This window comes from Propithecus coquereli, unplaced genomic scaffold (genome assembly GCF_000956105.1).
Source record: "Propithecus coquereli isolate 6110/MARCELLA unplaced genomic scaffold, Pcoq_1.0 Scaffold438, whole genome shotgun sequence".
In the NCBI taxonomy this organism is placed as follows: Eukaryota; Metazoa; Chordata; class Mammalia; order Primates; family Indriidae; genus Propithecus; species Propithecus coquereli.
The window spans coordinates 361,406-374,120 of NW_012150152.1; the positions used below are offsets into that span (position 1 = coordinate 361,406).

Consider the following 12,715-nt stretch of genomic DNA (forward strand, 5'->3'; position numbering starts at 1 on the left):
TCCTGAGCTCAAACAATCCGCCCACCTTGGCCTCCCAGAGAGCTAGGATTACAGGCGTGAGCCACCGCGCCCGGCCCACAAAAAATTTTAAAAATTAGCCTAGCATGGTGGTGTGGTTGTTGTCCCAGCTACTCAGAAGGCTGAGATGGGAAGATCCCTTGAGCCCAGGAGTTTGAGGTTACACTGAGCTATGATCGTGCCCCTGCACTCTGTCTAGCCTGGACAACAGAGGGAGACCCTATCTCTAAAGAAAACAAACAAAAAAGAAAAACCAAAATCACTCATAATGTACCAACCCAGAGGTGAGTGCAGATTGCACCTTGGTGTGGTTTTCTGACAAATGTATTTTGAGCTGGGTGTGGATTGGCCTGGGCAACTTAGCAAGACCCTGCCTCTACCAAAATATATTTTGACTTAAGTAGGACCACACTGTAGATATTGTTTTATATCTTGCCTTTTTGTTCTTCCTTTAACATTGTATTTGATTGCTTTGTCTATAATGTTAACTTTTCAGGGCTGTCCAGTCTGCCGTGTGGTTGGCCCATAATTTAACCAGTCTCTTGCTGACTCTTTAGCTGGTTTCCATTTTTAGCTCATGAGAACAGATGCCTAGGAGGATAAAACTTAAAGGAAGAAAGCTAGACCTGTGGGCTCTGTGAGTTTTTCCCAGTTATTGTGTACGTCCATATTGTACAGTGTCATGCTATTGTAGAAAGCAGTATGTGGGGGAAATTCCTCCCTCCCTCCCTCCCTCCCTTCCTTCCTTCCTTCCTTCTCTTTCTTTCTCTCTTTCTTTTTTGAAAAGGGGTCTCGCTCTGTCCCCTGAGCCCTTCCTTCCTTCCTTCCTTCCTTCTCTTTCTTTCTCTCTTTCTTTTCTGAAAAGGGGTCTCGCTCTGTCCCCTGAGCTGGAGTGCAGTGGTACCATCATAGCTCACTGCAGCCTCCAATTCCTGGACTGAAGAGATCCTCCTGCCTCAGCCTCTGGAGTAGCTGGGACTACGAGTGCACACCACCACGCCCAGCTAAGTGTTATTTTTTGTAGAGATGAGGTCTTGCTATTGCCCAGGCTGGTCTCAGACTCCTCTGGGCTCAAGCGATCCTCCTGCCTCAGCCTCCCAAAATGCTAGGATTACAGGCATGAGCCACCACACCTGGCCCTGTAGGAGGAATTTCTGAGATTGGGTCAGCGTGGTATGTTTTGAGCTGGGAGCCTTTTCCCCTTTCCTTTCTGTATTTCTGTTTTTCTGCATTTCCATTTGTTCCACCATGAACCTCTGTTACTTTCATGACAGGGGAAAATAAATTTGCATTAAACATATTTAGGCTTCTGGGTGTGCTTTTGTGTTGATTTGTTAAAAATAAATTTTTTTAAAAAAGTAAAATATACTCTTTGCAAAAAAATAGAGAAAGAGTAAAATATGAATTTCCCCCACCAAGGGATTGCTGTGGTGCCTACAGAAGCGCTCACTGCTTCTGGCTTGGAGCTGTGGTCATGCGTGGCTGAAGACACATGGGCCCTGCCTGGGAGAGCTCTAAAGTCTAGCAGGGAGACAGATATCTGGGTCTGTATCAAATCGCTAATTAACTAACAAGGTAGGATAGATGCTGCGCAGGGGGATAGCAAGAACCATCTTGTCAGGGGACCATTTGGACCCAGAGGGTCGGTATTCAGGCAGAGATAATCTAAGTATATGTGGTATTGCTGGTATCAGCACAAGACTGTTCGCAGCTTACTACGGTGATGCCTGCTCTGTGCACTTGGTAGTAAGTTCCCAGACATCTTAGGGGCCAGTTTTGGATCGTAGGCAAAAACACCAGAGTGGGTGTGGAGCCGTGATGGGCAGAGCATCTGCGTCTCCACTGGCCATCTCACCCTCTCCGTCCTCTGTCTTGGTTCCAGAATTGCGAACACCCACAATTCTTCCTGTGTTTCCAACAAGTTTGCCAACGACGGTAGCTTCTTGCAGCAGTTTCTGAAGTTGCAGAAGGCACAGACAAGCACAGGTGAGTGTAGCCACTCCCTTCCCTTGCGCTGCCCTTGCATATCCTGCTGGGGATCGCTGGGTACGTTGGAAGTGACAGATCCCTCCCGCCTTGAGATAGTTGAGCACTCTTGTTCTGCCCATCCCCGCACCAAATACCAAGAGGGCAAGCGCAGACCCCCCTCATGGTGCTTACCCCGTAGAAGCAGATGCAGACGACAAATTTCAGTCCAGGGGGTCGGGGCCATGATCGAGCCCTCTTCAGGGCTGTGGGACCCCCCCCAAGTGGGTAGGTGAGGGTGAGGCCAACCTGGGGAAAGGGGAGGATGTGGGGGTGGTGTCTCCTAGCTGGGTCAGCCTGAGCCCACCAGCAGGGGAGAGCGGGCCTTCTGCAGACAGTGTCTGCACAGGCGCCAGGCTGGCCTAAGACACGCAAGCTGTGTCAGAGGATAGCAGGTTCCAAGGCCTTCTGTGGTGGAAGTGCAGGGTGGGCGGGTGGCCTGGAGGTGGCCATGGGTACCCAACGATTATCACAGGGGCACTCGAATTTATTGAGTACCACCCTTGTGCCAGGGAATGCAGACACTTGGCTCCTGCCACGTCCCGGGCGCTGTACAGGCAGGCAGTGCCTGTCCTCTTGCTGAATCCTCCAGAGGGATGCTTGTCCCTGCCTCTGTGTTTCTCTCTGAAAGACACTTGACAGTACACGTAGCATTGTCTCCACTCGGAATTTATGATACGACATTTGTCATTTATATTTATCTTTTTTATTTAACAACGAAAAACACCACAGGAAGTGGAAGTCCTTCTCTTCCCCCGTCTTATAGGAAACCACTGTCAACAAATTGTCGTGTTCTGACAGCCCTGTTGTCATCCTCTCACTCGAGGAGTATGTGGCATTATTTCAGACGTTTGACCATTTGCACAGAAGATGACATTTCTTGTGCATTTCTTGTTTTGTTCCATGCCTTTTTTTTCTCTACTTGACATAATATGTTTTAGATCTAGACAGTACATGTAAATCTCCTTTGTTGAATTCAACTTTCGTAAGCAGCTAGTTATCAATCCCTCTTTCCATTGAGGAAACTGAGGCTTGGAAAGACAAAGCCGTAAGTGCAGAGCTAGCCTGTGACACAAGCAGTGGGCCGGGTCTCGAGGTCGGGGCAGGGGGCTGCTATTCCACGGCGCTGCTCCCCGCTGGACCAGCAGGCACCGCTCCCATCAACACCCACCTCGCATCTAGCTGTGAGCGCTCCCACACTGTGGGTTCTTGAGGCGACTTGGGCTTGGGTTAGAGTGGCTGTTCTCCGGGTCTTCTGGACCTGGCTCTGCTGTCAGCAACCCAGGGGAGTCCCCAGCCCTCCCCACTGGGTGGCAACCCTCGTGCAAGGATTGGGACCCTGTCTAGGTCAGGGGCAGCCTGGCTCACAGACACGGCGGGACACACCAGGTGTGGGAATCACAGACCGACGGAAACCGGTCTGTGTCAGCGGCCCTGCGGTTCAAGTGCACTGTTGCTGTGGACACTGCTGGTGAGATAGGCGGTCTTCGGCCTTCATTGGATTTCCTAGGCAACGGCGAGGAAGAGTTAAAGCAAGGCCAGATTCGTCCACACAGAGTGAGAAAGGGTGGTTTGAGTCCTTTGCCGGCCGGGTGTCAGGCCGAGAACATCCAACAGGCTGGCTCTGGCCAGGCAGCCTCACCACAGACCATCAAGGGAAGGGTTGTAAGGCAGGATTCGAGGGCCCAGGTCTTGTCCAGAAGAGCCGACATGTCGCTGGGCCGTGGGTGCAGCATGGTCGAGGTGCCTGCGGAGCCCCATGCTTGTCTTGTGTGGCTGTGGGACCGTAAGTCATTCCTCTTTGAGCTTCTGTGTCACCACCTGTAAGAGGAGGGTTGCCTTGTCTCTGAGCGCTAGAAGCCAAAGACCCAGCCCCCTGGGGCCCACAGCACTTGGGTTTGGTGGGAAACGGGGAGATGTGCCCAGCAGACCCTGAGGTCCTGTATCCTTCCTTCTATCCCAGATGCGCCCCCCAGCGCAGCCAGCGCCCCTCCCAGCACGCCCGCCCCCAGCACCGGGAAGAGGCCCTTCCTCATCAGCAAGCGGACGGGCCTGGGGCTGGGCAGCGCGCTGGGCCAGGTGAAGAACTACTCACACGCCAAGCAGCTGCCCGTGGCACACCGCCCAAGCGTCTTCCAGTCCCCCGACGAGGACGAGGAGGAGGACTACGAGCAGTGGCTGGAGATCAAAGGTGAGTTGCGGGGGGTACTACCCCTCCTTCCACCAGCTGATCCCCGGTCAGTGGGGCAAGCGCAGCTGGGGTGTGGAGCACTTGGGATTGAGGTTGGGGCCTCCAGGCCTTGGGGCTGAGCCTTGGGCCCCTGAGGTGAGCAGAGCAAAGGAGGGTGCGGGGAAGGGCCTGGGGAGCAGCCTCGGGAAGGTCCCCAGGCATCAGAGCATGGGCTCCATCCTGGGAGCAGCGGGAACCATTGTCCACTCACGTGGCTCGTCCCTAGCCTGGGCATGGGCATGTGGCCCCTCTAAAGAAGCGTTCCCTCGGGAAGGGCAGCCTTGTGTCCCTTCTTGTTAGCCAGGCGGGGAGGAGTGTCTGAGGCTCCCCTGCCTGGGCAAACACCCCCTAGCGCTCAAGGCTCCAGAGCGCCGCTCTTCACTGTGGGGCTCTTCACTGTGGGTGACGTGTCCCCACCAGCGTAGGCCAGAGGCACGAGTGCAGATTGGAGGGCTCTCTCTCCTGCCCTGGGGAAGGACAGGCCTGGTGTCAGGGGAGCTTGTCCAGTCCCCGAGGCATAGGAGGGTGGGGGGCAGGGGCAGCATTCCTGGCGAGTCCAGCCCCATCCACGTTCAGAATGGGACGGCGACACCTGTGCCACGCGGAGGGCTGGCCGACACAGTCTTGTCACCTGACAGCAAGGACAGGCTGAAGTGACCATGTAGTTGTGCTGTGACAGCTTTGAGACCCCTAGTTCTGAATGAGATCTGGCTCTGTCTGAGCAGATCCGGGGCCAGAATGGAGCTGGGCAGGGTCCTTTCCTTGGGAGGTGCTCTGGCAGCTCCAGCAATGCCTGCCAGGAGCTGCTGCTTTACAGGGGGTCATGGTCCGCGAGGCCTGTTATGGTCTGCTGGCCACGTGCCTCAGTGACGCACCTGTTCTGTAAACAGCGGCCAGGTTGGGCTTGTTGCTGGAAACGTGGGAGGAGGGTGAGGCCGGGGAGAGGTGGGTATGGGATGCCCCTGGTATCTCACAAGGCCCTCCTCGGGCCACATTTCCGCCTGACACCCTGTGCTTCCCAGGAGCCCAGGCAACAAGGGGAATACGGCTAGCCACAGGTCTGGCATCTAAGCCCAGTTGCCAGGCGCTGGCTGCCAGTGTGAAATTCCTCCTGCAAGTCTCATAAAAGCCACGTGATCCATATAGTGGCTGACAGACTCGCAGGCTCAGAAACAGGCCAGTGAAAAATGCAAAAGCAAGTTCCATGTGGCTTGAAGGGGAAGCTAATCCATATATAAAAATATATTTTTATAGCTCTGTTCACTGAAAAGGCCCCAAGATAATGATTAAGCCCGTTGCAGTGAACATCCCTAGCGCCCAGATGGTGGTCTGGAGACACAGTTTCTCACTAACGGGAACCAGGACTTCTTGGAGAAATGGCTGGCTCTGGGTCGGGGCAGGAAGTGTATGAGATGATCCTGGAGCGCCCTGTCCCAGCAGATGGCAAGGAGGCCGTCAGAGACTTCCTGGGGTCATGTCCAAAGCTCTCAGGAGCGAGCTTGAAGAGGCTCCACCGGCCACAGAGCTTCTGTGATGACATTAATTGCCTCGGATTGAAAGCCCACCCAATGTGTTTAAATCAGAGTTCGTAATGATATTTTTAAAAACGAATGTGTCATCTTTGAAGGATGAAAGGGAACCGATGTATTATACCGAAAACTGGTAAATAAAGAAAAGAATTAAACATTCCCCTCCCCAAAAAACCAGAGGAGGCTGGATGTGTTTTCCACCGGGTTCCCGCCTGGGGCCCACCACGGCCTCGCTTCTCTCCTGCCCAGTGTGTCTCACAGAGACAGTTGAGACTGAACCCCCTCGGCATGGTGTGCTTTGTGCCTGGACCCGGGACGCCCAACAACCTCCTGCATCTCACGCTCTTCTCCCCCCACCCCTGTCGTTGTGGTCCGTAGAGAGAGTGTGCCTATTGACTGTGGGGTGTGTGAGTTGAACCCCAGTACTGACAGCCTCCTTAAAGTTTCACCCCCAGAGGGAGCCGAGACTCGGAAAGTGATAGAGAAATTGGCCCGCTTTGTGGCAGAAGGAGGCCCCGAGTTAGAAAAAGTAGCTATGGAGGACTACAAGGATAACCCAGCGTTTTCGTAAGTATCTCCGGGAGCGGGAGGGCCTCAGCCGTTTAACCCGTTTGCTGCACGGCCGTACATGCGGGTGTGCTCGAGAACTCATTGTGACTAGGGCTCGGTGTTTGCACTCACGTGCCGATGCTGCCCCAGGTGCTCTCCGATGCACCCCAGAGGTGGCGAGGGGCTCCTGTGGGGCACGGAGACTTGCTCTTGGGTCCTGTCCAGCATCTCTGCTTGCCAGCCTGCTTTTGCACGACAGAAGCCGCTCGGTTGCATCCGCTGTTGCATCCGCCAGAGACGCTCATCTTCCCCTGTCTTTTGCAAACTTCCCCCCTGCAGATTTTTGCACGATAAGAATAGCAGGGAATTCCTCTACTACAGAAAGAAGGTGGCTGAGATAAGAAAGGAAGCACAGAAGTCGCAGGCAGCCTCTCAGAAAGGTAGGTGGACAGTGGGGGCAGGGGGCTCTGGGGGAGGCATGCAGACATACCATGCCCCCATGTGGAATCGGGGGGTTCCTGGAGGCCACAGTGGGATGGGGTGGGGTGCAGTGGCAACCCGGTCAAGGCCTGTGCCCTCCAAGGCAGCTGGGGTCACCCTGCAGATGGGGCTGTCGCTACCCTCCCTGCCAGTGCTCTGAGGACTGGGTGAAGTGTGAGTGACAGGCCTCGCGCGTGGGTGCTCTGGGTGCATTAAGGTCACATCCAGGGGATCAACTCCCTGCATGTAAACAGGGCACGCTTGCTTGTTGGTTCGTTGTTATTTTAAGAAGTGTTAATGAGCCCCAGCTTCACACTGGGCACTAAAGACACAGCTAGATGAGTGTAGTGCCTGACCCTAGGGGAGGAGGGCCAAGGGACAGACACAGCTGGGGAGATTCCAGTGGGATGAATTTTGGGGGAGCGGGGAGGTGCTGGCCGGTCTGCAGCTGGAATGACGTAAAATGCCAGCCGGGAGCTGGTGGGCAGTGCGGGGATTGATGCTTGGGCCCAGCGTGGGCCACAGAACTCTGTTCATTGTGTCTCCTACAGCCCTTTGCCCTGAACCTCTCCCGGGAGAGGAGGGCTACCCTCCCCCCCATGACAGACAGGAATAACCCCTAGCAGAAAAACTCAGGCAGAGGCTCCCATCTCCCCTCCTGCCCAGCCCAGACCTGCCTACACGTCCTCATCCCTCCCAGTTCAAGTCCAAGGCCCAGGAGACCGACAGGGTGGGAGGGGTGGGCATGGGGCTTGAGCTGTGCTGTAATGTAATGTTAACTCTGGCGTTCGGTCCCAGTGCAGTAATCTGATTCCCATTTGCCTGTTTCTCTTTGCATCGTTCCTAAACTAAATCCCACTTCTTGCCTGTGGGGTTCTTAGCAGAAATTAGGCTGTTGGGTGTGGTGAGTTGAGCCCAGTACTGACAGCCTGCTTAAAGTTTCACCCCCAGAGGATGAAGAGGCCAAGAACCTTGCAGAAAAGTTGGCCAGGTTCATAGCAGACGGGGGTCCCGAGGTGGAAACTATCGCCCTCCAGAACAACCGCGAGAACCAGGCCTTCAGGTAAGGGGGGGCCCGCCAGAGAGGTGACCCAAGCCCTGGCCACGGCCCCCCTGCAGATGAGGAAATGGGGCCCAGCATGGTTCAGCCACCCGCTAGGGTCCCACACCGAGAAGCTGGCAGGGCCGAGACTCGAATCTGGGATTTTCTGCCCCCTGAGGACACCCCCCACAGGCATTTCCCAAGCACACATCAGTACCCTCGCAAGGTCTCCGAGGCAGGCACGGGGGCCTCTGGGGCCTTTGTGACACAGCAGCGCCTGGCTGGGGCAGGCCGGGGTCTCCGGTGGAAACTCACAGAGCTGTTTATTCCATGTGCATTCTCGGGGTCTCCCCTTTATGACCAGGGGAGTGGCAGGGACTGTGGGATCTCGGGATCTCAGAGGGGGATCCCCCAGCTTTTGTGCAGGTTCTACAGTAAGGCTGGTGAGTGACAAGCAGCCCAGCCTCCCTGCTGTCCCTGGCCATGCACATGGTGATACCCCATCCCTCAGGCTGGGTCTGTGTTCACTGGCTCATTCATTCAACAGGCGGGTTCGGCGTCCACTCTGCTGGGGGAGGCTGGTGGGTGCCTGGGGGCTGTGGCTGCTGCAGGGCAGTGGCCGGCAGAGTCGTGCTTGGGAGGCGGATAGGATACTGAGCACAGCGTGGGGGCGATGCCTGTGCGAGGACGTTTTCGGGCCCATGTAACACAATTCCCAACTCAGTGAGGAGACATCATGGCACGTAACAAAAAGTACAGGAACAACAGAGTCTGGGCTGGTTGGCTCAGCAACTTTAAGCGTCACAGGGATGACGTCACGGAGGGTGGGCAGACGTGGCCAGGCCAGGGCCAGGCAGATTGGGGCAGTGGGCAGCCACCAGGAGGTGGAGCTGATGGCATGTGGGGGCTGGGACAGGGAGAGGGCTCTTCGTGGGGGCTCAGGTGTGTCTGAGTCTGGTACCTGGGTGGCCTGGAGGCCTCACAGGGCCCTTGGAATATGTGGGTCTGGAGGTCAGGAGGGGGATCTGCCTGGGCCGTGAGGCCCTCCCTGGACATCTGGAATCCCAGGCTTGCCCTGATAACTGTCGAGCTGTGGGATATAACTCTGTGCCACCCAAACCAATGTTGAGTTAATAGTCTGCTCTAAGTCACTGCATCTTTTCTTCATTTACCTAGTTATAGTTATTTAGTTAATAATGCTGAACACAGTAAGAAGCATAGTTTAATTTAGCCACTGTAGGTAGACACTGACTGGAATGCCATTGCAGGAAAAGCAGATGAGGTTATGGAATTCCATTCCAGGCCTCATGCCCAGGCAGCCCTGCTGGGTCAGAGGGGGCCAGGGCCCAGCAGCTCTGGCCCAGCCTTTCCCCAATGTCAGAACTGAGATGTTGGTGCAGGCAGCTCCAAGTTCTCCTGTTTGTCCCTCCTCTTGCCCAGGGGATGTTGTTGGTGGATGCCAGCTGGGTAGGTGTGGCTGGGCTGGGGGAGGTTGCCAGGAGTGGGTGCCCGGGGTGGCCAGAGGAGAAGCGGGGAAGGGACCTCCAACCCAGGCTTACCAGTGAGGCCAGGGCCAGACTGGGAAAGAACTGGGAGGGGCAATCAGGTATCCAGGCCCTAGCAGGGTGTGCAGGTTTGTACCAAGCAAACTGTTTAATCTTCACGTGGGGTCAACCCTGAAGCACAGAAATGCCAGACGGACACGTGTGGTTGGCAGTGCCTTCCCTCAGCCCCAAATCTAATAGCCACTTCATGTTCTGCTGCTCAGGCTTATTCCTGTCCCTGATTTCCTCACGTGGGTCGGGCACTCCCTGGTGGCTTTGGGAACCAGTTCGTAACAACTCCATGGTTGTAAAGAAGCTGGGAACAGCCAGTCCTTCAACCAGTCACCCTCCGCCTTCTGAGATGCGTCCCCAGAAATGATGTTAGATACAGCCTCAGCCATAGTAGTGAAAAAAATCAGTAACAAATTGAATGTCCAACCTCAGGGGGCTAAACTCTGTAAATGCATCTCCCCAGTGGAATACACAGCCATTGGAAGGCACCCGCATGATCCAGCAACCAGCATGCTGGTCCTTAGGGGTGAGGAAACCGAGCATGGCTTCGCTGTTGTAACGGGAAAGGCTCGTGTTGTTGGGTTAAATAAGGAATTTTTTTAAAAAATCAGGTCGCGTACAATAAGATCACAGCTCTGTTCAGATAAATCTGCGCTGAAAAAAACACTGGAAGGAGAGACCCCAAAGTGTTAACAGTGGTTATCCCTGGACTCAGGATGGGATTAATCCTACTAGAGGGGAGTCCCCTGCATGTGATTGCACCCAAGCCCTGTGCTAGGTGGGGGATTCTGCCCACCCTCGCCCCCATAGGCCCACTGTTGGGTGGCCACTGTTACCCCCTCCCAGGTGGGCAGACCCTCTGGGAGGGTCTCTGATGCAGCCTGGAGGCAGCTGGGATGATACCCAGCATGAGCCAGAGGAGCCCCACCCCTTCCCCACCTACTTGGGCAGGCGAATCCCCCCAGCTTGGTTTTAAATCCATGTCTGAACTCTCCTGGCGATTGGATGTCTTTTTCAAATCTGGCCAAGTGCTCCCTTCCCTCTTGAACAGTTCCTTGCTTTTATGTCACCTGGCCGTGCTTGTACCATGACCCAGGAAAACAAGGAAGTTGCCGCCATCTCCCCGTCTCCCCTCCCCACATTCCCGAAGTACCAGATGTTAGCGGGGCTGGAGACACAGAGGCTCACACAGGCACACAGAAGCAATGGGTTCTCTTGCTGCTGTCATATACAAAAGGAGTGCACAGCACCTTGACCCTACACTTTCCTTTTTATTTATTTATGTTTTTTAGAGATAGTCTTGCTCTGTTGCCCAGGCTAGAGTATAGTGGCATCATCACAGCTCACTGCAACCTCAAACTCCTGGGCTCAAGCGATTCTCCTGCCTCAGCCTCTTGAAGAGCTGGGACTACAGGCGCCACCATGCCTGGCTTATTTTTCTATTTTTAGTAGAGACGAGGTCTTGTTCTTGCTCAGGCTGGTCTCAAGCGATCCTCCTACCTCAGCCCTCCTGGAGTGCTAGGATTACAGGCGTGAGCTACCGCGCCCGGCCCACACTTTGCTTTAGTAGCACAATATTGTGCTATGACTGTCCCTCCAGATTCATAAGTGCAGGTCTGCCTCCTTGTGCAGGGCTGTGCGACACGGGCTGTGCACACACTGAGGTCTCCCAGCGTTTTGCCGCGTGCAGCTGGGCCTGACTGCCCTCTGGCATGGACCCCAGAGGCAGGACTGCTGGCTCAGGATATGTATAGTTTGAGAGATACCAGCAGGTGCGGAACCCAGCTCTGGACTCAGTGCCACCTGCTCTGCCCTGAGGCTGCCTGCCCTGAGGTATAGGTGGAACCTAGCTCACCGGTCTCAGTGTCTGTTTTGGCTCCGTCTGCTGTTAACCCTCTTGGGGATGAGTTGGAGAAGCTGTCAGGTTTGGGACAGGTCGGCTACGCCCTTTCCGGTGTCTCCCCACAATTCAGGACTTTACTGTGTGAAGGCCCTACTTTTCTTAGGAATCTGGGGAGGGCATGAGGGCATCTGCCCCTTTCCCTTCAAAGCAGGGGGATTAATGACAGTGTGGTGGCACCTGGTGAAGACTGGGATGGGGATTGGAGTGGCCCACAGCTCAAAGGAAGGACATCACAAGAGCCTGTGCGCACATCACACTGCTCCTCTTCAAGAGCCAGCAGCCACTGAGGTCTAGAAGGCCAGGTCATTGTGGAGACCGTGCCCCTGGCCAACGTGGGCGTACAAGGCCTGAGCTGTGCCTGCCTGGAATCAGGGACAGGGGCTCAGGCCCCGCTGACGGCGTACCCCCCAACTCTCCTTTGCAGCTTTCTGTATGAACCCAACAGCCAAGGGTACAAGTACTACCGGCAGCAGCTGGAGGAGTTCCGGAAAGCCAAGGCCGGCTCCATGGGCACCCTCACGGCACCTGACCCCAGCCTGAAGCACAAGTCCCCTCCTGAGGCCCTGTCAGGGTCCTTGCCCCCGGCCACCACCTGCCCTGCCTCATCCACCCCTGTGCCTGCCGTCACCCCTTCTCCAGCCGCCCCCGGGAAGCCAGCCTCCGCAGCCACTGTGAAGAGGAAGCGGAAGAGCCGGTGGGGGCCCGAAGAGGACAAGGTGGAGCTGCCACCTGCTGAGCTGGTGCAGAAGGACGTGGACGCCTCTCCCTCACCTCTGTCAGGTGGGCTCACCCTTTTAACGTGCTGGCGAGTTTGGTTGCCTAGCATTTTGTTGAAGATTTCTGCATCTATGTTCATAAGGAGTATTGGTCTATATTTTCCTTTTCTCGTAATGTCTTTGTGTCTTGCTTTGGCATCACAGCAATACTAGCCTCATAGATAAATTTGGGAATGTTCTCTCTTTGGGTTTTTGGAAGCATTTTAGAAGAATTCGTGTTTTCTTCCTTTAAACGTTTGCTAGACTTGACCGGTGAAGCCATCTGATTCTGGGCTTTTCTTTGTTGGGAGGTTTTTGATTACTGATGCGATCTCCTCACTTGGTATAACTCTATTCAGATTTTTCATTTCTTCTCGAGTTAGTTTTGGTAGTTTCTATGTTTCTAGGAATTTGTCTACTTCTTCTAGGATATCTAATTTGTTGGTGCACAGTTCTGAGTATTTTCTTATGGTTTTATTTATATTTCATTTTTAGTCATGAATAACAGTACTAGCTCCCCTTTGATTTCTGGGTTTTTTTTTTTTTTTTGAGACAGAGTCTCACTCTACTGCCCTGAGTAGAGTGCCGTGGCGTCATCCTAGGTCACAGCAACCTCAAACTCCTGGGC

The 12,715-nt window shown here is 54.7% G+C and overlaps 1 protein-coding gene across 3 annotated transcripts in view; it reads left to right on the forward strand.

Annotated features, from left to right (window-relative positions):
* Positions 1–12,715, forward strand: part of SUGP1 (SURP and G patch domain containing 1) — a 31,210-nt gene that overhangs the window by 7,365 nt on the left and 11,130 nt on the right. For 2 of the 3 annotated variants that reach the window (XM_012654053.1, XM_012654055.1), the window contains 6 exons: positions 1,901–2,004; positions 4,007–4,234; positions 6,246–6,369; positions 6,691–6,791; positions 7,771–7,894; positions 11,757–12,112. In XM_012654053.1, the coding sequence (XP_012509507.1) occupies positions 1,901–2,004; positions 4,007–4,234; positions 6,246–6,369; positions 6,691–6,791; positions 7,771–7,894; positions 11,757–12,112 (1,037 nt within the window). The remainder of the gene's footprint in view (positions 1–1,900; positions 2,005–4,006; positions 4,235–6,245; positions 6,370–6,690; positions 6,792–7,770; positions 7,895–11,756; positions 12,113–12,715) is intronic. The other variant, XM_012654054.1, reaches the window with a different exon arrangement.